Source organism: Vombatus ursinus, unplaced genomic scaffold (genome assembly GCF_900497805.2).
Source record: "Vombatus ursinus unplaced genomic scaffold, bare-nosed wombat genome assembly UNPS02005286.1, whole genome shotgun sequence".
Taxonomy (NCBI): domain Eukaryota; kingdom Metazoa; phylum Chordata; class Mammalia; order Diprotodontia; family Vombatidae; genus Vombatus; species Vombatus ursinus.
The window spans coordinates 14,157,506-14,181,962 of NW_020945064.1; the positions used below are offsets into that span (position 1 = coordinate 14,157,506).

Below are 24,457 nucleotides of genomic sequence, written 5' to 3' on the forward strand. Positions count from 1 at the left end.
GTGTGTGTGTGTGTGTGTGTGTGTGTGTGTGTGTGTGTGTGTGTGTGAATTCGTTTCCTAATCTTTCACAGCCAGATCTCCTGATAAAGCAATTCACATTTGTTTGCTTCCAGTTTACTTCCCAACCAGTCCTGCTTCTGACCCCATCATTCAATTGAAATTGTTTTTTCCAAGGTCAATAAAGATCTCTTAATACCCAAACCCAGGGACTTTTTTGAGCAATATCCTTCTTGACCCTAGGAGATCCATGCTGTAGGAGCTGCCGCACCTTCCTTTTGTTCTTCCCCCACTCCCAAACCCCCTGGCTCTGTGGCGCTGGACAGAACTTGGCTGAGCTGACTATGACGATTCCTTTAGGGAGGTGGAAGACCAGTGGGCTTTCCCATCTGTGCTGCTACCCATCCTGAAGTCCTCTGAGCCTTATTTTTGCTGTTACCATGCTCTTCAGACCCTCCAGTATTGCTGTCTGACTGCTGATGCACCATAAGGACCCTGGCCTTTTCTAGAGTCCATGTAATGTTGAATTAACTTCCTGCCTTGTTTGTTTCATCATTCCTTTATTCAGTAATTATTTAGTAACTAAACCTACTGTTTGCAGTGCAATAGGCACTGGGGAGATGCAGACATAATTAAGTCATGGTACCTGCTTTCATGGAACTAACTAGCATTATTCTTTCTTCCCCGTGGGAGTAATTGGCCTTTTTACATTTCTGTGCCGTTTCTGCCTTCAGAAATGATCTTGGTCATGTTGCCAAGCAGTCTACTCATCTCTTTTCTGAAACCAAACTTGTTCCTGTACAGCAGCTTTCAGCTGTTGGTTGATTTTTTTGGTGGCATATTGGTGATTACCACTAGTGGGACCTTAGGTAGAATTTTGAAGTAGTCAAAGTTTGCCTTATTGTCCTCTCTTGCCTTTCTGAGCTCCTTCCTCTTTAGTCTCTGGCTGATCCTTGTTCTTCTGACTTAGAAATGCACTGCTGTGTGGTTGTTTACACTGTTACTTTGGTGCCCCAACTGGGCCTCTCCCCTGCAGGCCTCAGGGCTCCAAAATTGCCCTTCTTTTCTTCTTCCTGGTTGACCTTAGGTGTCTGTACAGTCTGATTAAAGTAGTTTATACTACGTTGTGGGTAATTGGAAAGAGTGCCAAAATTAGAGGATCTGGAAACTATAATTTAGGGCAAGGTCCTTAGCAACTCTTGGCCTCAGGAGGTTAAGTGAAAATGAAATGAAAAATTTAAAGTTTGAAATGAAACATGAGAACTTTATCCTGAAGTGATCTTGAAGCTTAATAGCTATGAATTTTAGACTGTCAGTTGTGAATTTAACACACACTTATTAAGCACCTACCACATATGAGGTCCTGAACTTTGAAAAGAGGAGCTTGTTCATTCTTAATGAATCACTAGTAATTATGGAAGAGAATTTTGAGCAGGAGAACCTGTTTTGTTGACTTTGCCTCTTCACAGCTCCGCAGAAGAGAGAGGGAGAGAGAAGGAAATAGGGATGGAAGGGAAAGGGAGGAAGAAGGAAGGGAGAGGAGGAAGGAAGGGCTTAAGCATTTACTCTGTGCCAGGCACAGGGCTCAGCAATTTTTGATGTACCATTTCTACTTAGATTCTGCTTAGATTGGACTTGGATAGCAAGTGTAAAACTCAAGGCCCAAATTGACATAGGCAACCATAAATGAACATCTTTTATGCTGTATTGTATTTTTACTTATTTTTTAAACATTTGAGAGTTAAGTGGCATTGTATTGAAAGGCATCGTACTGTACTCAGAAATGATCTTACTGCTCTTCCAACTTTTCCAGAACTGATGGTTTTTCAGTAGAGCTTGGTCAATACGTGGTTTAACACCACTTTCTCAGTTTTTGAGGAAAAAAACAAACCAAGCATGTCTATCTTTCTGAAGTCTTCATTTCCATTCTTCTTCAGCATGTCCTTATTACATGTGACATAGCCTGTCATCTTCCATTTGCCAGTGAAGTTAGAAGCTTGATGATTTCTTTGAACTCTCCCAACATTTTACATCTTGCAATCTTATTTTGTAACTTTAGGTTTGTAGTTTCGAGGGCTTTTTTCCTCCACTAGGTATTTTTCGTACATTTAAGGTATACTACTTCCAGGTGTAGTAGATGCCTTTGGCTCATTTCCATAATCTCAGATGCAGCCCACAGCCAATTTCTAGTGTTGCTTTATTTTTCATTGCAAAAAGTAAAATTACCCTCCCCCCCCCAAAGTATTTTCTTGGGAGTCTACAAATAATAACACTTCTCTTAGAGATAGTTTTAGTTTGAGCCCACAAGTCTCTTTTATAATTTCTACTTAAAATACATTATAATAGTATTTTAAACAGTACATTTATTGATGTGTATAATCCTTTAATTGAACCCAAACGTCCTCATCTGACAGTGCCAGACTTTCTGCGCTTGTGCTCCCCTTTTCTTCTGCCAAAGAACTGGAAAGTATGTTTCATCATCTTAAGCAACAAATTTAAATGTATTTGTATGTTCCTTATGAGCATTCTTTGAACTTGTATTCCCAGCACTTAGCCCAGTACCTGGTGACAGTAGGTGTTTGATTGACAAATTTAGACTGCGTTGCCTACAGTAAAGGCTCCACATCTTTACTTCCTCACTAGATCTAGCTGACCTAACCTATCCAACATGGCTTATGCTGCTGCCAGAAATTTCCTCGTGCTTGAAGTTTAACGTAATTAAAAGAAATCCTTCCAAGCACCTGCCTGTCCACTTTCTACCTTAGACTTAGCTCAAATGCCATGGCAGAGTCTTATTTCCCCAGCCAGAATTAATCTTTCTTCGGAACTTGATCTTGTACCTCTTTTGTTTTACTTTTGTGCCACATCTTTTATTATAGTTATTTATCTACTAATTTTGCGGTTACAGAATATTAAGTCTTGTAGGTATCTTTACTCACCTCTTAGACTGTGAATTCCATGAGGGTAAGGATTGTCTTTTTTTCTTCTACATTTCCTACAGTGCTCTGTGCAAAGCAGAGGACATACATAACATACATACATACATATATACATACATACATACACCTATATGTATGTTGAATGAGTGAAAGAAATTTTTTGTAAACTTGAAGAAAATGTTTAACAAAACTGGATAAGGGCAAAGGAATAAAAAAAAAAAAAAAAAGAGTAAAGCATCCCTGAACAAAGTGCTGAGCATATTTCAGTTTCTGAGGAATCTTTAACTATTTTTCAAGTTTTTCCCCCTTGCACACAATTTGGGGAATTTTACCAGACATTCCTGGGAGATGATTGTACCTTCTAGGAAAAGCAGTACCCATTGGCAGACCTCAGGACATTGGTAACATAAAAATGTCATAGGTTGTGGAGGGGAAGAGAACGGTGTAAAGTTACAGATTGCAAGGAGTGAATATCTCAGGAGTCATTCAGTACTGGCTCACTCAGTAGGTCTGAAATTTTGAGTATTTGGCTGACTAGTAACCAGGGACATCTCTGTTAGCGTGGTTGAGGCATGAAGCAGTCATATGTTTGGTGTCAAGATGGCACACCACATGGAGCAGGAATAGGAAGGAGTCTTGGTTCTCCTCTCTGGTTCTCCCGCCTAGCTATGAGTCCTTGGGCAATTCCCTTTCCTTAGCTGTAAAATGGAGTTCAGTGCTGCATGATCTCTAAGATCTGTCTGGTTTATGTCCAGATTTGTGTTGGAGATATTAGTAAAGCATGTGTGCTTTGTTTTCATTTTGTAGGTTGGCTCTTGAGCCTGTTGATAATTCCTTTTTGGACTTTGCTTCCTCATTACAAATGGAACTCAGGACTCAGTTGTCACAGCCAGAGTGAGCGAAGCCTGCATCGAAGATGGAGAAGAAGAGAAGAAAGAAATAATGCCTTTTTTCAGGCCGAACCCCAGAAGACCATGGAATTTAGCTTTTACTTGTGTTGGACAAGACTGCAAGCAGCTGACCAGCAATGTTTCAACTTTTGGCTGAAACAAAAATGAACTAATAGACAAGAAGGAAAAAACGTGATTTGAATTTACGGCATTTTAAGACCTCATTCTCTCATGACCATGAAGTTTGTAAACATCTGGCTGCTTCTAATTGTGGTTTCACTCGGTGGCAAGAGGCACTGGGCAAGCAGGCTGGAGAACTCGTCCCACGAGAGCCCTCTCTGCTCTGGCTGCTCCCCTCTTTCTCTGAAGGTGGAGTTCTCTTCAACAGTCGTAGAACACGGTAATGATAGCATTGTGTTTTCTTTGAAATAGGATTTATTGATATGTTTTATTTTTATATTACCTGGGTTTCCAGTGGACTCCTCAGACATAGCCCTCTCTTATAAAATTTAAAAAAAAAAAGAGGGAAACAGAACAAAAAAATTGGCAGAGGGTCTCTCTGATGTTGGGGGACACCCCCATAGCACAGCCCCTCATCTCCTCACAGAAGCAGGCACGGGGGCCTTCTCGAGTTGCATCTCTTGGTCGTGGGTCACTTCACAACTTCCCATTTCACTTGCTGCTCTTTCTGTTTATATCGGTGTAGCCATTGTGCTTCTGTTGCCTTCCTACTTCTGCTTGCGTCCCCCACCCTCCATTCTCACAGAACTCTGTTTCCCTGAACTCCTCATAGTCACTGTTTCTTATAGCAGGTACATGTCCTGTTATGATAGGTCATGTAGCAATGTAGCACAGCTTGTTATCCATTCCCCTACTGATGGGCGAATGAAGGATATCATTTAATTTGACTCAACATTTGTTTGTTTGTTTGTTTTGTTTTTAGGCAGTTGGGGTTAAGTGACTTGCCCAGGGTCACACAGCTAGTACGTGTCAAGTGTTTGGTCTGAGGCTGGATTTGAACTCAGGTCCTCCTGACTTCAGGGCAGGTGCTCTATCCATTGCACCACCTAGCTGCCCCTTGACTAAACATCTGAACTGTGATTTTTTTTTTTGGCCAGTAAACACTGCTGTTTACTTTAGTATTAAATCTTACCATTTAAAGAGATTTTAGATGGGTTATGTATGTACCACTTTGATACAAAATAAGCTTAAGTCTTCTGTTTTTTCCGGTATAGTTAGCTCATCTTAAACAAGGAAATTCGAATTCTTAATTATTTACCTGAACTTTGATTCCCCTGGAAGGTTCCTCTTTTACAAGATTAATATTTATATATTGATATTAAGAAGACCAGAATGCAGGCTAGAGAAATGAACGGAGTACTGGCCCTGGGAGACAGACTAATTTGTAATCCTGGTTCTGTCACTAACTGTGGAATCTTGGGCAAGTCACTTTCTCTCTGAGCTTTCTTTTGTCAAATGAGGGCAATCGGATTAGGTGATATCTGAAGTTCCTTCCCAGCTATAACATTATGTTGTGTTCATGAGCTCTGAAATTTTGAGTTTCTGTTCTCTGTAATGTGGGTAGAGATTTGCCACAAGGTTCAATGAAAATTTTTTGGAACTGTCTTGTCAGGCCGTGTAGACCTTAGATCTCTGTTTTTGTGTTAAAGCGCGCACGCGCACACACATGCACGCACATGCACACACACACACACACTTTTAATCAGACCTTTACCAACCATTGCTCAGTGCATAAAAGTTAGATTTATGTTGTTGCTCTTGGGTTTGGGGTACAAAAGATTCTTTTAGAGTGGGATGTTTTGATACCAAGAGGCATAAAAATGAATAGAGTCTATAAAATATGCTCTGTATTTGATTTGATATGCTTATTTTGTTTGTGGTGGTTGCTTCCAGAGTATATTGTGGCATTCAATGGATACTTTACAGCCAAGGCTAGAAATAAGTTTATTTCGAGTGCACTGAAAAGCAGCGCAATAGAAAATTGGAGAATTATACCTCGGAACAATCCATCCAGTGACTACCCCAGTGACTTTGAAGTGATACAGATAAAAGAAAAACAGAAAGCGGGAGTGCTGACTCTAGAAGATCACCCCAACATCAAGCGAGTGACCCCCCAACGCAGAGTGTTTCGTTCTCTCAAGTACACTGAACGTGAGTGTGAATGGCATAAGTTATTATCTCTTTCAGCTTTACTAGGACCTGTCGAGGGAGGGATGGCATTAGTATTCCTTGACATACAGATGGGCCTTCTGAGGAAAACCAGAGGGATTATTTTATTTCTGTAGATGTATAGCATTGTACCTCCATAGAAGTCTTGGAGGTCATAGGACCTGTAGCATAGATATGATGCCATCAGATCCATTGGACCAAGGTCCAGATCATGATCTCTCCTCTGAGTCCTCAGCCTTGCTAAGTTTGGAGAGGCCTGTCACCATCACCAATGGGTAAATTTTTTTTTGCCAGTAAGTCCAAGCCATAAACATCATATGCTTAAGTGTGGAGATTGTTCTGATTTAGATAAATGGGAAGGAATTCTACATGCAAAAATGGATTCTTGACATGCCAAAGAAGAGTGACTTTGGCCTTAGACTCTAGGGTGTGACTCCATTTTTTGAGATAAGTCCTTTAGTGTTCTTAATTCAGCTGGTACATGTTTATTTTTTATTCTTTATAAAACACCGTCTGAAAAACATTCTTGCCTAGGGCTTCCCTTCCCCTCTCCTGGATTGCCTGACCATGCATAAATTTGCCTCCCCCAGGGATGGTCAAGTAACCTGTGTACATCTATGCAATCTATGCAGGGTGTGGATGGACAGGAGAGTATGGTAGAGTATGGGGAGAGCCTGGTATTGGTGTCCAGAGACACCTGGGTGCCCGTTCTGCCTCTCTGACGCTGACTGGTTGGAGGCCCTTAGGCAGATCACTGACCTTCTCCTCAAGGTTTCCTCCTCTGTAAAATGAGAGGGCCCATTCAGATGGTACTTCATAGGGTTGTTGTGAAGCAGCTGAAGTGGGATCCCTATGTAGGAGACATTTGTAAATCTTAGAGACATGTACCTATTAGGCATTAAGATTATCTTTGACTGTTAGCCTTTTTCATTTCCAGCATCGTGAGCTAATTTATGACTTTACATGGATGGATTTTGTCCTAAAATTATATTTTTCATATTTTAAAATAGCTTTTTGCAGAGGAATTGGAAGACATTAATCACAGTAATCCAGGGAGGTGGATTGCTAGTTTTATTGGCCTTTTTCCCTGACTCTCAGGTTTTTTCTTAATATAAAAGAATCCTGTGCTTTTACTTTGCTCTTCAAATATTACACTTGATATCTTCTGAAATTTTTTGCTGCTTTTTAAACAGATGTAGGGAATAAGGTTCAGATAACTTGCTTACTAACAGCAGGGCAGCAAATAAGCTCATGGCTGGCACAGGGCAGGAATGCAGGCGCAAAAACCAGGTTTGGGTGGCTTTGGGCCAATCGCTTCACATCCTGGGACTTCAGTTTCTTCATCTGTGAAACAAGTAGGGTGGACTAAGTAGTCTTTAAGAACCCTTTCAACTTGAATAGCCTGATTTTCTAAATCAATTTTTATGGAACACACGTCTTAAACTTCTTCAGGGCCCTAGTAATCTCACTGTCTTATTTTATTTTCATTAATTTTTAAAAGAACAACTAAAAAAGATCAAAACTTAACTTGAACTACATAATTAGATACATTAGCTTTCTCTCCTCCCAAACTAAAGTTACCTGGAATGTTTTCATTTTTAGTAGGAGTCTTAATTTTAGCACCAGGGATCAACATGGGAGGTTTTGTGCAGTAAAATTTTGGCTTCTCTGTGTAAATAATTATTCACTTAATGGAAAATGACATGAGTATGTATAATTTTTTCATTGTTAGCTCATCTTAATTGGCTGAGACTGGAAAGAGCTGAAATAAAATTATAGTAATTAACTTTAGAAATGGAACACCTGTAATTATTCTAGTTTGCTAGATTTTCAGCTGATTTGAATTTTTTTATTTGCTCACATTTTAACTTTTAAAACTTGAGAAACTGGTAACTGCAATGGTATTAATTAGCTATATGCATTTACTGCTGTGAGAGGTAGGATCATGGAAGACAAGCATATAGAAGATGGGCATTTTATTTTATTTTTTAAAAATTTCTGCAAATGGTTGTTTAGGATTTTTTTTTTAATGAGATAACATAGAAATAGGTTCTTCCTTCTCAGTCTGGCAAGGTAGGAATATTCTGTCAAGCATTTGTTAAGTGCTTACTCCGTGCTAGATATTACACAAAGAAAGGCAGAAACCAGATCTTGCCTGTCTCGTGGGAGGTGTAATAAGATGCCTGCAGAAGAGATGGAGGTGAGCTGAGGGGGAGAAGGCACTGAGGAGCAGCGGCCGGGCTGGGCCTGGAAATTGTGCAGTGTAGGTCAGAGGCTGAAGGAGGTGATGAGGGGAAGGTGGCAGGGTCCAGGCCAAAAGGCCTGGGTTCGAACTTCGCTTTTCTACCAGCCATGCAGCTGGGTTAAGTTATTTAACCTGTTGGAGCCTCAGGTTCTATTTCTGTAAAATGGTGATAATGATCTACATCTTAAGTGGTGATAATGATCTACGTCTTAAGGTTGTTACAAAATGTTTTGTAAATGATAAAGCCATTTCATAAATGTGTACTATTTTATAATAAAAATATTTAACTGTCATTTTTTCCCAACATTTTAATATCTCTCAAGTCTAGTGAGGATGAGTTGCTAGCTGTAGAATTAGATTTTTCTTCAGTTTCAATATCTGGATTAACTTTCCTTTTAAAAGATCATTACTATGTAGCCATGCTTCTTTTTCTCCTCGCTGTTTAGGAAGTCTCTGGGAATGAACATAGTTGTCTCTTGTGAAGAGAAAATCCTTACCTCACCTACTCCCCTCAAGCTGGATCTCACAAAAATTAATTATGTGCTCAAAAATGTTTTCAAAATAATTTTTTTTCTGGTTTAACTGATTTCACTATTAGGTAGTAATTAAAAAGGAAATAAATTCTTTTGTTTAATAGGAAAAGGTATATACTTATGGATTATTTATTTTACGAAAGATTCTGTTATCTACTGACGCCTCTAGGCACAAAGCCATTTAAAGCCCTTCCAGGTGGCTCCAGCCTGTCTTTCTAGGCTTAGTAGATGTCACCCTCTTCACACCCTCCAAGGTCCAGCCATGCTAGCCTCCTTTGCAGTTTACACCAGTCCATCTTCCCAGGGGTCCTTGCATAGGCTCCACTCAGGCTTAGAATGCATCCTCTCCCACCTTCTCCTAGTAAAATCCCAGCTCCAAGCCTCCCCCTCCCCCCTCCTGTCCTCCCTTCCTGTCCTGTCCCTCCACCCCCAACCCCTGCTTCCCATTACTTTGTATGGAGGGATGAGGACTAGACCTTTGGTTTCATTGGTATGGATTGGGCAGAGGTGTCAACATGAGGCGTTCTCAGGTGTGTCCCAATCCAGATTAAAACGTAACTGGAAAGTATATAACAAAACAAAAATACAGTGAAGCCTAGATAACATACTTTAAAACTAAGTCAGTATGAACTGTAGGAATCTGTTTTGATTTAAGTTGGATGCCACAATTAGATGGTTCTGGTACTGGGGGGGCAGGGAGGGTATGGGTCTCTGCATCTCAGAGGGTTACTGTGTGTCCAAGATAGGACCTGAACTCAGTCCTTTCTGGCTGTGAGGTTGGCTCTCTGTACACCCTGTCATGCTGCCTCTCATGCTTTGTATGTGCTTGACATGTTTTATATGTGCTTACTTATTTAAGTGCTCTTTCCCCTAAGAGGTCTTTTAGGACAGAATTGTTTCATTTTTGTCATTGTATCCACAATGCCCAGCACAGTGCATGCATATAGCAGGTGCATATAATAAGTGCTTGTCAGCTGAGTGTGAAAAGAAAATTCACTGTCTCGTGATTCCCAAGATCTGTTTGTAGCCATACGGAGCAGCGGTAAAGGAGGCAGCAGCATTGGTGAAACAGCTCCGTAGGGTTTGTTCTTGGCTTCTCACTTGACTGGCAGGAGTCAAACAAAAGAAATTCTACCATTTCAGGACTTGTGGTGGCCTGGGAAAAGCTTCGAGCGTCTCTCTGGAGCAGGTTATCTGTCATTGGATGGTCAGTCATTCACTGAGTAGGCCTTGTTGAGTATGGGATCTCTGACTCTGCACACCATCATTCTTTCCACTTACTATTCTGAAGCAGTAAAAGAAAAAACTGGTTTTCAGAGTCTTCCTGAAAGTATTTTTTCCTTTTTTTGTTCTGACATTTTCTTCTTGATGCCCAGATGACCCTGCGGTGCCCTGCAATGAGACCAGATGGATACAGAAATGGCAGTCATCCCGCCCCCTTCGAAGGGCAAGCCTCTCCCTTGGCTCTGGATTCTGGCACGCAACAGGAAGGCATTCCAGCAGGCGCTTATTGAGAGCCATCCCACGGCAGGTCGCCCAGACCCTCCAGGCTGATGTCCTCTGGCAGATGGGATATACAGGTGAGGAGTTTGCATGCGGCACCGTCAATGAGTGCTCTGGCACTGCTGGAGCAGCTGCGCTGCGGGGTCTGTCTGACTCTTCCCTCTTCATTGTTCGGGATCTCTGCAGCATCACCTGTCGACCACATTTCTCTCTGAGGTGGCCAGTGACTTCTCTGTAAAGGGCCACTCTGGCTCTTCAGTGACTGTCTTTGGTCAGACCTCTCCATCACTTTTGTTTTCTACGGTTCCTTTTTTTTTTTCCTGTCATATCTTCTCTGTGTATAGCTATTTCCTAAGTCTGCTGCACCAGCACAGTGTTGGGTTAGTTTTATATTTTACATGGGCTTCAGGATATATTCAGTTGATACTTGCCAAACCTTAAAAATTCAGTTTGGTAAAGGTAGAAAATCTAATCTTTACCTCCACATCTTCTCTATCCCAGATTTCTCATTCTTGGCCAGTGCCATTACACTATCTACTTAAAAATCTCAGGATAAGATTTCGTGGCTTTTCGTTTCCAGCGTAGGGAGTTACAGAGTCCAGGTACTTTTCTCCACAGCCCAGTTCCCTCTTGCCCAAGTGCTCAGTCGAGGGTGCTGTCGACTGACATTTCAGCTTCTCTCTCTTAACAAAATCAGATCCCACTAGTTTAGGATGCTCTTCTGGTTGCAAGGGGTACAAAGGCAAATAACGGTTAACAAGGAGCCTAGAACCTAGTAGGAGAGATATGAACAGGGACACAAATAAATAACATTCCCGTTAGAATGTGATAAGCACATAGGAAAAGTACTGGGAGACATTTGGAGGAAGAAGATGGTGCCTGAGCTGGGCCAGATCACTCATTTAGCGCTTACAGTGCTTCTTTATAGTGAGAGGGCAGAGGATATTTCTTATTTTCCTTTGCTTGGGTTGGGGGAGAGGCGTGGGAAGAATAAAGTCAACTAAATATTTTTGATATCAGTGTAAAAGAGTGAACTTTGTTAGGGTGGGTGGTTATCTTCAGTTTTTTGTTGGGCTAAACGTCTGAATGGGGGTAACTCAAGAAAGACAATAGACATGAAGGGTGATACTTTTCTTAGTTGTGAAGGCTTCCTACCTACTGCTGATTTTTCACAAATGTGCCAATTTGTCTTTAGGGGTCAGGTACTCTTTGTTTTTAAGAAAACCTGATATATTATAATTTGAACTTAGAAAACATAAACCAGTAAACAATTATTTGTATTGCAAAAGTGATTTTTGTTTTAAAAAGATACTAAATACCTCAGAGTTCTTTTAAATAGTAATAGCTTCAAGTCCTAGCAGATTTAAAATATGGTTCCAGGTGCTCAGAAGCATGTATTCCATATAGCCAGAGGTGTCCCTTTATTTTCATCATTGATGGGGTGTGAAAAGCCTACCTTTCCTTGGCCTGTTATGTCACTGATGGTGTAAGAATTGGCAGGACATGTCTGTATAGGGGTTCGAAGGTTGGCTCTGATACGACTTTTTTTTCTGCTTCAATAATTTTTGACTCAGGCTGTGTTGATGTGAGATCAAAGCAGCTTTTTTGTTTTTTTATAAGTGAGCATCACATTTTATCCTGTCAAATTCTTAGTGATTTAGCATGGTGTAATGGAAAGATTGTTTGCCTCAGACCCACCTCTGCCAGTGGCTAGCTGTACTGTCTTGGGCAAATCACTTAGCCTCCCTATAAAATAGCCTTCTCATCCCTAAAATGGAGATAATTATACCTTCCCTGCCTACTTCCCAGGACTCTTGTGAGGATCAAATGAGACAGAATATATCTTATTATGTAGAAAATACTTGGGAAACCGTGAAGTGTCATACAAATGATAAGGACTGGTAGTGATTATAAAGATCACACTAGAAGGGTCAATACGTTAATTACTTTTAGGTTGACTAATAAATAGACAAGGACTTCTCAGTCATGAAAGTGTCATTTTAGGAGATTTCCCATTCAAAAAGAATTCATTGCATCTCTATCAGGGAGGCATTGTTAGTGTGGGCTCATGGTTAGAATGTGGTATTTGTTTTCTTTTTTTTTTCTTTTAGGCGATTGGGGTTAAGTGACTTGCCCAGGGTCACACAGCTAGAGAGTGTCAAGTGTTCGGTTTGAGGTGAGATTTGAACTCAGGTCCTCCTGACTTCAGGGCCTGTGCTCTGTCCACTGCACCACCTAGCTGCCCCCAAGAATGTGGTATTTCTTAAGGCAACAGATCGTTGCCTAGTTAGTCACAGCCATCAAAAATAGCCCTGTTCAGCATGACTTTTTTCTGGATTACCTTGAAGGGTAGAAACCACTTCTCTCTTTCTCCTCAACCCTATCCCTTAGAGCGATACTTTCTTGGTGTTTTCCCTTGTAGAACCAGCATGATATGTCTGACAAAGACGCGGACACATTACACTTTGTGGGGAGTACCCATCACCATTTATATTGGGGTGAAATCTAGCTTATTTGAACATGTCAGGGCAGTGAGGAAGAAGGGAAGAAGTAACAGAAGGCCATATATAGCCAGAGGTTTTCTTGTGGTGTAAGAAGGGAGCAGTGCCAGTGCTGTGCTTAGATAATGGCAAATTGAAACACAGGCATTTTTTTTTAGCATCTGTTGGTTCTACCTTTTTTTCCCTTTTTGCTCATCTTCCTTTGCTGTCTTCCAGCCATTTGGGTCCTCCTGACCCAATCTGGGGGGACCAGGATAGTACATTTATGACACTAGGTGGGATCTTCTGTGTTTGCATGCCCCCTCCTGATCACTTCTTCCTCTGGGGTTGGCTGAGGTAACCGTGGCCAAGGGGACTTTGTGGGTCTGTCTGGGACAAGGTGCTTTTGCTGCTCTAGAACTGGGTGCGTTGCAGACCTATTTTCCTGTATCTTAGGATGGGGATTTTCCTCTGTAATAGATTCTTGTATGACCCTAGAGGGGTCATATTGTCCGGGGTCTGTGACCACTGATGTGTGTCTAGAACTTGGGAAGAGTTCAGAGAGACTCGTTGTCTACTGATTCTGGACACGTCATTCATTACAGACAAATCCCCATGTGTAAAATGTGCCCAGCACTCGGGCCTCAAAACTGCCTTCTGACAGATGGACACAGTCTCCATGGTCACGGGCCCCATAGCATCTTTGACCGCCATTCCTGGATGAGGGGTGGTGAAGAGAGCATCCAGAGACACAGGAACCAGAGGTCCCCAAGTAATACCTGCCAGCAATGTTCATTACTGTGTTCTTGCCCACAGTCTCTTCAAACAGTGGAATTATGTAAGCAAGTTCTTACAAAATACACCAGCCCCATTTTCTTTGCTTCCTTCTTTGAATACCCTGGCTGCCACAGTCCTGGTGTTTCATCCCGGCTGTTTTCCTTAGTAATTTAGGGCTGCCATGTTTTTTTGTCTCAGTGTTCAGAAATGTATCATGTAGATAATCAAGATGTAAATTTATCTAAACATGATCTTGTTTTATCTCTGGAATTAGGAGCTAGTGTAAGAGTTGCTGTTTTTGATACTGGACTGAGTGAGAAACATCCGCACTTCAAAAATGTCAAGGAGAGAACCAACTGGACTAATGAGAGAACACTAGATGATGGTAGGTGACCACAAAGCTCCTCAAAATAATGCAAGTGGGAGGTTTTCAAATAGCATGCCCCTTCCCCCGACACTTCCCTTCCCCTCCACCCAATTCTATGCTAAGTGACATGTCATTTCGATTCTCCAGTTTTCCTATTAAAATTGTATATCTCGGTACCATAATTCTTCAGCACAGACCTAAGCTTGTCTTCAGTGGCAGCTGAAATTTTCCCAAATGGAGGAAGCTTGCAAGTAGGGTCTCGAGGAAAGAAGGTGGGAACTCTATGTGCAGGACAGGGAACCATTAGAAACTTTTTTGCTTCCAAATAGTTGTTTTGGGGCAGAGTTTTGGGGGCAAATAAATGGCTGTGTTTAAGTATGATTTATTTCTCCTTGTGGGCAACAGGTTTGGGCCATGGCACCTTTGTAGCAGGCGTGATAGCCAGCATGAGGGAGTGCCAGGGATTTGCTCCTGATGCAGAGTTACATATTTTCAGGGTCTTCACCAATAATCAGGTGGGTATTTTGAGACATAACATAGATCAGATTTGATTTAAATCAAACTTACACCTTACTAATCAGGAAGAATTAAATCTAATGTCTCTATTTTTAAAGGTAAATTTATCTTACTTGCTTAAATCCTCATCTATATTCTTTACAACTCATGTGTATTCTTAATAACTTAGATTTGCATTTTGTTATTATAAAGTGCAGAGTATACATTATGAAGCAATAATTTTGTTTCTCCCCTAGGTAAGTAATTTTGGAGTCACGGCTGAAAATTGGATGATTACTCTAATTCAGGTAGATACTAGTGAGGTGATTCACTTGGTTGAGAGAGAAATCATTTCCATCTAATTCAATAGGTAAAGTCATGGACATTGAGCCTTACACTATTAGGATCACTACCTTTACCAGAACAAACATTTAAATTGTTTTACCTAATTTAAACAAGTGTCTGTGTTTTGGACACTCATTAAACAGTATGCATGTTTTTAATCAAAACAAATGCATATAATTGAACATCTTCCTGGCCCAGGTGAGGAGGCAGAAGTGGACACAAGTTACTGACAGCCTTATTGGGGAAATGAAAGTCCTCCGTGAGGGGCAGCCCCGAAAACCACCAGGTCTAAAGAGCACTCATTGCCCTGGGGATGGGGCATCAAGAGATGAAAGGCTGTGTTCCAAACTCTGCTGCTCATGAGCTCTGTGAACCCGGACAAGTCATTGTATTGCCTGGGGCATATTTTTCTTCACTTATAAAATGGAAGAGGTAAAATCATCTTTAAAAATTTTTTTTATTCTCGGGGCAGCTAGGTGGCACAGTGGATTGAGCATGGCCCTGATGTCAGGAAGACCTGAGTTCAAATCTGGCCTCAGACACATGACACTCACTAGCTGTGTGACCCTGGGCAAGTCACTTAACCTCAACTGCCTCGACAGAAAAAAACAAAAATTAAAAAATTAAAAAAAATTTTTTTTATTCTCAACTTAACAGACACAAAGTAAGACGAGCATATTCATATCCAGAGTAGAACTGCCAAGGATTATCTCTGAAGCCAGGAGTATCTGTTTTATGCAGCCTGCTTTTGTTTTTAGATCTGTAATAAATTCTATGTGCTGATCTACTAGTCAAGTCAATAAATGGATCATAAACACCTCTTCTCTGCTAATCACTGAGGCTCCAGAGAAGGGCAAAAATAATCAGTCCCTGTTCTCAGGAATCCCAGTCTGATGGTGGAGACAATATACAGACAGCTCCGTACAAACAACATAGATAAGGGTGTACACACGTGATAATGGGTAAGTTGGAGGGGATATCAGATTGATTGTCCAGCATTAAGGGGTGCCCAGAAAGGCTTCTTGCAGAGGGTAAGCTTGAAGGAACCCTGGAAACTCAGGAGGTGGAGGTGAGGAAGGAGAGAGCTCCAGGCACGGGTCAGCCCGAGAATGCTCAGTGCAGGGAGATGGAGGGTCTTGTTTGTGGCACAGCCAGGAGGCCAGGGTCCTTGGATCCCAGAGTACATGGGAGAGAGGAAGGTGTAAGAAGGCTGGAAAGGTCCCAGGGAGACGAGATTATGAAGGCTCTGAAAGCCAAGCAGCATCTCCTGTTTGATCCTGCAGCCTGTTAGGGAGCCACTGGCAGATGCTGATGAGGGCAGTGATGTAGGCAGACTCAGCTTTAGGAAGACAGAATCTGGGCGAGGTCCCCATGCTTAAGGGGGTGGGAGATGGAGGATGAGCCAGCAAAGGAGAGTGAGAAGGAGAGGTCAGGCAGCACCGGGGAGATGAAGGAACAGTGGTATAGGAGCAAGAAGAGAAGCCAGGTAGATTAAGTCTGGGAGATGTCCATGGAGCTTGAGAACTAAGATTTTTGGCAACTGGAAGAAGCCAGGTTGTAAGCGATTAAGGATTTCAAGGTAGTCAGTTATCATTTATGAAGTGCCTGCTTTGTGCTAACCACTGGGGATACAAGAGTGAAAAAGAAAGATAGGCCCTGCCCTCCAGGAGCTTACAGTCTGAGGGGGGAAGGGAAGGAGGGGCAGGTTCGTGGTGTGGCCAGATGAAGCCCGAGAAGTGCAGCTGGGTGAGGAGGAGGAGCGAGACAGAGAATGTACGGATGACTCTTCCTGGGAATCTGGGCATGAAAGGTAGAATGGCCGTCAGACCAGTATAGTGTAAGAGAATCGCAGGGTCAGGACAAAGGTTAGGGTTTTTTATTTTTAAAATAATCTCTAGGAGATCATTCCACCTTGAGAATTTCATCCTTCAATAAATTGGGGGGGGGGAGGTGGCAGAAATAGTCCATTTTAACGTGCTCAATTAAATTTTATTTATTTATTTATTTTTTTGGTGAGGCAATCAGGCAGGGTTAAGTGACTTGCCCTGCTAGACACACTGCTAGTACGTGTCAAGTGTCTGAGGCCGGGTTTGAACTCAGGGCTTCCTGACACCAAGGCCTGGAGCTCTATCCATTGTGCCATCTAGCTGCCCCTTCAATTAAATTTTAAATAGCAAGTTATGCAGTTAACTCAGTCTTCATTTTTTTCTATTTATTCATAAACTAGAAAAGAAGGTAAGATTTGCTTTTTCAATTCCCAAACAGTTCGCAATTTAGAATGAATGAATTTTGAAAATAGAAACATTTTTGTAGGCTACAAAAGATATTGCTATTATTAAAAACTTGATTTAGCCTTTAAAATAACCTCTAATAAACCCAAATACTTAAAGGGATTTTTCTTTGCTGGTTGGCTTTTAAAAAACACATGAGTCAAGGTAGATATTTCTTAAGTGTTCTCTTATCTCTAAAATTGATTGTATTTGGTAATATGAAGGAATGATTGTCAGGTGCTCCTGTTGTAACTAGCTTTTTCACAGCTGCCAAGGATTAACTCTCAGACCAAAATATATTTGTACATATTGTGTGTGTGTGTGTGTGTGTGGACACACAGAGACATGATATATACATATATGATATAATAATAATTACAGTGCTTTAAAGCACTACTAAATAGTGCTTTAAAATGAGCTAGTTTAGCCAGTAAAGTTTATAAAATAGTTCTGAATGGGGTGTATGACTGTATTGTTTCTAAATAGAAGTTATAGTTCCCATTCTGTGATGCCATCTTTTGATCTTGGATGTATCCTAAAACTGTCATCTTTCTGTAAAGAAGGCAGTGTGATGTAGTGACCAGACCTTGGGGCATAGAGTCAGAAAACTTCTGTTTGACCTGTAATGGCCACAGGGCCAGGGACGAGTCATTTCAACTCTGAGAGCCTCTGTTTTCATCTGTATGATGACTATAATAACACTGACATTACTTAGCTAAGGATGGTATTTCATAAATTTTAAAGGGATACACAGAAGTCAGATGTGTGAGGTATAGTGTCTTTAAAATTAAGTTAGTGCTTTTAAAAAGTCTTCATGAAATGAAAAGCATTTAAAGATTTAAAAAAAATCACAATTGTAATATGTTGGCTTAAAAAAAAAACGAAATCAATAGGATTCAGTAGAAAAATGGCCTAATTTTCAGTGGTAAATCTCAATCTTGGGAATTTTTCAGCTGTTGTAAATACATCTCCAAATTAAAGGGAGGAAGTGATAAAAAGGCACCAGTTTAAAAACTACTTTTAAAAAATCATTCTTAATAGGCAACTGGCGGAGTGACTCATATTCACTCTTGGTTGAGTCTTTGAAATTAAAAAAAAAAAAACTCAATTGGTGATATTTAAAGTAATGTATCCCTATATTAAGAAAGCCACTCTGTGGACATCCATATCACAGTTTCCTCCCTCCCTCCCCTTCTCTTTCTCTCCCCTCTCCCCCTTGTCTCCCTCCCTCTCCTTATTTAATTAGGTCTGGGCCTTGTTTCCTTGGCATTGGGTACACTTGTGGGGAGACTCCCTTCACTGAGGTAGAACAACAACTCGTCTGTCACTTCTAGTCTTTGGGAGCTGCCTTGGTGTTGAGAGAGCATGGTTAGCTAGTTGGTGTCAGAGGCAGGGCTTGAATCCAGGTGATCTTGTCTTTACGACCTGCCTTCTCTCCCATCACATCATGTTGCTTTTCACAGATGTTGTCATGAGAATACTCTTTTGAACATATTGATCCCAATACTGAACGTTATGTTGTTTGGTAAAGTTAATGTGAGGCATCTGTCAAGGTAAACCCTTGCAGAAGGACTGCTTCCATTGGGGGGTTTTCAATGTGGATACGCACCTTAGGATAGAGTACAGTGGATTCACCAGGCAATTCATAGGACAAAGCTCCATTTTCTTCCCTGGAATTAGCCCTCAGGTTATTAGTGTTCAGTTTTTTAAGTTTGAGGACATTATTTATGTTTTGAGTATTTTAATTGTCTATATCTGAGACTTCCTTCTAAGATGGAGGTCATTTGGATTCTGAAAAACTCTGCCACAGAATGTGCAGCTCTGAGAAAGAACTCTGTTTCAGGTGCCTGAGGACTAGCCTTAGCAGATGCAGAGAAACCAGTCTCTTCCCATAAGATTGGCCATGACCAGGTGATAGTATCTTTAGCCATAGAAACTATGGTACCGTCTACTAAAATGTAGACATACTTTGCCTTATTGAAGAGAATGACTATGTACCCATGCAGTCACTGAGCCCTTACAATAGTCTAATTCTCATTTTATCTTTTAATATGCAGTAAACCTTCTAAAATACATTTCCTCAAGTTTGCAGTTGTTTCTTACTATTTTGGGGAGGGAATGAAGCCAAAATTATATTACTTAAGAACACCTCTATTTTCATAACAGAAATTAATGGGGAAATGATTCACTTATATAGTCAACTCTTAGGAATTTGCTTTATTCCAGAAAGTGAAAGTATTTTAAAATAGGTAAAGGTTGGTGATTTAACATCATCTTTCTGAGATTCCAAGTTTTACACTTTGTTTAAAATTTTGTGAGAGGCCTTGCTGAAATACTAAAACAGATTGTTTTTCAATTGACTAGGTTTCTTATACATCTTGGTTTTTGGATGCTTTCAACTACGCTATTTTAAAGAAAATCGATGTGCTAAATCTCAGCATTGGTGGCCCAGACTTCATGGATCACCCTTTTGTTGACAAGGTTTGTAGAAAAACTACCGACAATGTAAATTGTGTTTGGACTCTGATTCTTGCTGGAGTACCCTTTGTTTGGGTATTTCATTTCTGGAGTAGTGTGTGGTTTTCAACAGATTGTTAGCATGGCTTTGTGAGGAGGGACAATGGATTCAATACATTCTATGTCTTAGAAGCAAGGGAAATAATCATTCAGGAATAGTATGTAGCGTCTCGTTAATATGCTTCCTTCTTTCCTTGAAACAAATTCCCAGTGTGTTTTCCTGAGTTTGTAACTGGAGAGGCATTCTTGGCCTCATGGGAAACATTGGACATGGGAGTCTTTCAGAAGAATTCCATCTTTGTTCTTGCTCTCCCCCTTCCTGGGGGAGTGACCTCTCCATCAGCAGAGAGTAGTGGTGCTTTGACTCGGTACCTTGCAGAATGGTGGAGAAAGCACTTGTGAGCTGCCAAGGGTAGAAGCCGTCATTTGTCGTCCAGTTCCCATTGGGAAGGGCTTCTCTTTGAATGTATTTTGTATATGCACTAATATGCAAACCGGTAGAATCTGTTATAATTGGCTTATTTTCATTCTGTCAGTGGTCCCTAACCTCTCCATAGCTGCAATAATCTGTACATTTGAGGAGGTGTCTTTAGGCATATTATTCTCTGGAAAATTACATGCTTATTTAAAAAGGTATAATTCAATACTCATTGCTTTTTTTCTTTTTGGCTTTTTAGGTATGGGAATTGACAGCGAACAATGTAATTATGGTTTCTGCTATTGGCAATGATGGGCCACTCTATGGGTAAGTAGTTTAAAAAGTATAGTGACTTCTCTGAAATTATTGCTTCTGATGTTTTGTCTTTGCAGATAATGATAATTTATGTCATTAAGCCACTTATTCAAATTCAGGGACTCTTTATTTGGTAGAAAGGTCTTCTTCTCTTTCTTATATTCCATTTGCTTCAATAAATGCATGTTTTGAAAACATGCCAGATTTAGATAGCGTAAGTAGATTTTGGCTCAAACCCTGGCTGCCACTGAATGAACATCTAGGGGCTTGAGGCAATTCCCTTCACCTTTCTAGTTCTCAGTTTCCTCAGAGGTAATATGAATTATGGGTTGGAGTCCATGATTTCTAAGGTCCCTTCCAGCTCTTTAATCCTGTGAGATATGTGTACAGCCATATTTCCAAGGGTCCATATCCCAGAAACCCTTTTAAGGAGATCCTCTTGCATGCCATTCAAAGACGGATGCTCCATTTATTGACTTTCCCTCTGTAACAAAGCAGAGTGAGGTCCCAGTGTGAAAAACTACGTAAGCTGTTTGATATACAAAGAGGAAGCAAATGCTCCCTGGTCAGTGTGACTTGAGAAGACAAGAGGGGTTAGGTGGGTGGGCCTGAGTCCGGAGACAGAGACTTGAGGCAGGGCTGGGGTGTCCAGGGGCCAGCTGTGAGGGTCATTCCATGCACAGGAACTGGCCTCAGGGCAGCAGAAGCTTGGGTAGGAAATAATGCATCGTTTGGTTTGGCTGGGCTCGAGTGGAGGCTGTGAAGAGCCGGAAAGGAGGGAGCTGCTTGTAGTGTTTTTCGTCATATTACACTCATTGCTGAAGCAAAGGTCTCAGAGATCTTCTGTAGTCAGTCCTAAAGAAAGACCCTCTTCTTTGTAGAAAGTCCTAAAGAACCCATCCTTTGAATGTTCTGGATTTCCTTCATGTTTTTACTGTATTTTAAGTGCTTTGGAAAAGCACTTTCAGTGGATCCCACGACCCCCACGTTGCCCCCCATCTTTGCTTTCTGCTCTTAGCTCACTGTTGGGGTGCCTTAGACCGTGACCAGATAAGTGCCGCTTCCTTGTAGACTGTAAAGTGGCAGCCCAGACTGCATCCATAGTTCTGTGATCCCCTTGGGGAAAAGGCAAGGAGAGAAACATGAAGACCTTTTTTTCCTTAGTTCGTTCTTTAGTCAAAACTGAGTCAGAGACACCTGGGCTTTCTCGGGCAGTGCCTGTGAAAAGGTCCTTGCCTATCGTGTCTCTTACTCATCTCCGCCATCTTTCAGAATTGTTTTCCCTCCTAGCCCGTCTTCTCCCTCCTCTTGTTTATTCAGCTTCTCTCCATTCTTCTGGGTCTATTCCATGTGCTGTTGTCTACACGAACTCTTCCCCAGCTGTTCCAGATTACAGTGATATCACCTTTCCCTCAGTTCTGATTTATGTTGTTGACACTACACAATTTTTACTTCCAGGATACATTCAATCAGTGTAGGTGTCTCTCCTCTCATGCAGATTGCAGCCACTTTGCACTTTTGTCTTTGTGAATTGATACGTCTGGAAACATTGTCACCTGTTAGTCTGTCTGCTCTTTAGGGACAGACGGCTTCCAACTTAGCTAGACTGTTCCTTGGTTAGTAGCTCCATTGCCAGGCCCATACCTGGATGTAGGGTCTGCCAGAGCTTGTTTTTCACTGGTGTAGTCTTTCAGATGGGAAAATTTTCATGCTATGATCCATGATGAACTTTAATGGAAAACCATGCCATTTAATCCTTTATTAAGTTCATTTGTATTTCATGTGTCTTACTTCCTAGTTAAGAGTCGGGGGATGGGGCGGAACTCCTTGAAGGCAAAGTTCATCTCTTATATTTATCTTCTGGGCAAATGGCAAGTACTCACTAAGTACTTTGTTTAGTATAGTACTGGCAGTTAGGGGATGCGGTGGCTGGAGCGCTGGACCTGGAATCTGGAAGACCGAGTTCACATTCAGCTTCTGACACTTCCTAGCTGTGGGCAAGTTATTTACCCTCTGTCTGCTTCCGCTTTCCCATGTTTTAAATGGAGATAATACTAGCACCTGCCTCCCAGGGTTGTTGTGAGGATAAAATTAGATAACATTTGTAAGGTGCATTGAAAACCTCAAAGTGCTTTATAAATCTGTTTTATGTGTATAGAGAATTATTATTGTTATTATCATTATTATAGGGGTTACTACTAAGGGTAGATAGCTCTTGTAAAGACCTGTTAGCATGTTTTAACAATTAGTAAGTAGTTAAGTGGTCTCTTCACTATGGAGATTCTTTGTAGGATTTTATTTTGATAAACCCTCAGTATTGATCTGAAATACATTCTTAAAATTAATGCCAGAAACACTGATGATATTTTTATGTCACATAGATTCAGTTATGGATTTTGTCACTGTTATGAGACTACTTTTTTGATAGCAAGTCATAGAAAGGCAAGTTTACTGTCCAATTCACCACTTTTCCCCTACATTCATTGTCTCAGTTGTCAGACTTTTAGAACCAAGTATTGGATACTTTTATTTCTTTCTTGCACATTCAGTTCCATAGTCTGAGGTTGTGTTGCATTATTTTAGCTTGTTTGGGTGCCAGTATTGAATATGAAAGAGATTACATGACTGTCTAAAAGAATCTTTGCTCTTAGTAGCTCAGGCTGTCTTAGAAATGAATAATCGATGATCTTCAGCCTCACAGTTTGCTGTGGAACAGAGGTGTCAAACGTGGTGCAACATTCCTGAGTGTGGCTTGAATCATATTAAAATGTATTTGGGAAATGTTTAACAAAATAAATAAGAACACAGTAAAACAGAAAACATGACATTTGAAAACTAAGTCATTGTGTGACTTTCAGGCATCCTTGCGTACAGAATTGTGGCCCCATTTCTGTTTGAGTTTGACACCCCTTCTGTGTGGGGTGAGTCCACTGACATAAATCCTGATAACTCTTGAGCACCCTTCTCTGTTCATGCCATGAGGGAAACAAGGAGTAAAAGTTAGTTCAAAAGCAAAGAAGAATGCTCATGAAGCAGTTAACAGAGGACAAAGGCAGTTCGCTTCGGATGTGTCCTGAAGAAATTCAGAGGGTGGGGGCCAGGTGGGGCATGGCTTCCCCAAAGGGGCAGAACGTGACCTGGACTGGTTCAAGAGAGGCAGACGGTGGAGGGGAGCGAGGGCACAAGAGCAAAGCCCAGAAGGGGGTGATGATGGCATGCTTGGGAGAGAAAAGGAGTTGTTTGCAGGCAGTGATCCATCAGAGCTGGAGAGGGTTGTCACAGAATGAATACGGTGAAACCTTAGACATTTTGGATTGGAACTTGCTGTTACTGAGATTATTCATTGCTGTTTTTGTCTCTCCTCCTTACTTGTTTTTGTGCCTCAATTTAGCACTCTCAATAACCCTGCTGATCAGATGGATGTGATAGGAGTAGGCGGAATTGACTTTGAAGATAATATAGCTCGCTTTTCTTCTAGGGGGATGACTACCTGGGTAAGCCTTTCTTTATTTTGAGTGTCATTTGAAAAACTGTTCATTTTGCTTGAGAGCCTCGGAGCTTGTTGCTAAGTTTAAGTTGACAAGTAGGAGGCAGGTCCCGTATTCCAGAGCCAGGGCAACAGGTGGACCATTTTTTCCCCAGATTGAAAGACAAAAGGCTACTGGTGTCTGCTGAAAAGAAGACAGCCCACTTATTGGCTTGACTCCTTGATGAACTCTTGGACTGAAAATGGAGTAGTCTCTTTACCATTGGATGGAATGGTATAATGTTGCTCTGCAAATGTCAACAGAAGGGCATGCTTGTTCAAGGATGAAAAAATCTTGTGAAATGGTTGAATATAAGCAGATGGCCATTTGAATCTCGGGGCAGCTCACAGAGCTTAGTAACGTGTAACGCATATTAAACAACAAAAGTTTGTCATCGTGTTAGAATAGTTGGAACGATATTCACCATCTATAGAGGTGCTCAGTCAGGCCATTCTTCATTCAGTGCACATTTATCCAGAGTCTGCTGGGTCTTGGAGGGGAGGGGGATACCCTTTGCAGAGCAGTGTGCTAGGCACTAGGGGAAATAGATAAGTGAGACAGGGTCTCCTTCCTTGAATTTATAATTCAGACCTCTACATAGATTCTTGTAATAAAAATTTGAATATGATTAGGAAAGACAGTGATGGCA

At 41.2% G+C, this 24,457-nt stretch overlaps 1 protein-coding gene across 2 annotated transcripts in view; it reads left to right on the forward strand.

The window, feature by feature from the left end:
* MBTPS1 (membrane bound transcription factor peptidase, site 1) overlaps window positions 1–24,457 on the forward strand; it is a 71,484-nt gene that overhangs the window by 13,820 nt on the left and 33,207 nt on the right. For both annotated transcript variants that reach the window (XM_027846873.1, XM_027846875.1), the window contains exons 2-9: window positions 3,744–4,226; window positions 5,741–5,998; window positions 10,171–10,374; window positions 13,829–13,939; window positions 14,327–14,436; window positions 19,396–19,512; window positions 20,226–20,293; window positions 23,673–23,775. In XM_027846873.1, coding sequence (XP_027702674.1) covers window positions 4,058–4,226; window positions 5,741–5,998; window positions 10,171–10,374; window positions 13,829–13,939; window positions 14,327–14,436; window positions 19,396–19,512; window positions 20,226–20,293; window positions 23,673–23,775 — 1,140 coding nt within the window. In that variant the 5' untranslated portion in view covers window positions 3,744–4,057. The remainder of the gene's footprint in view (window positions 1–3,743; window positions 4,227–5,740; window positions 5,999–10,170; window positions 10,375–13,828; window positions 13,940–14,326; window positions 14,437–19,395; window positions 19,513–20,225; window positions 20,294–23,672; window positions 23,776–24,457) is intronic.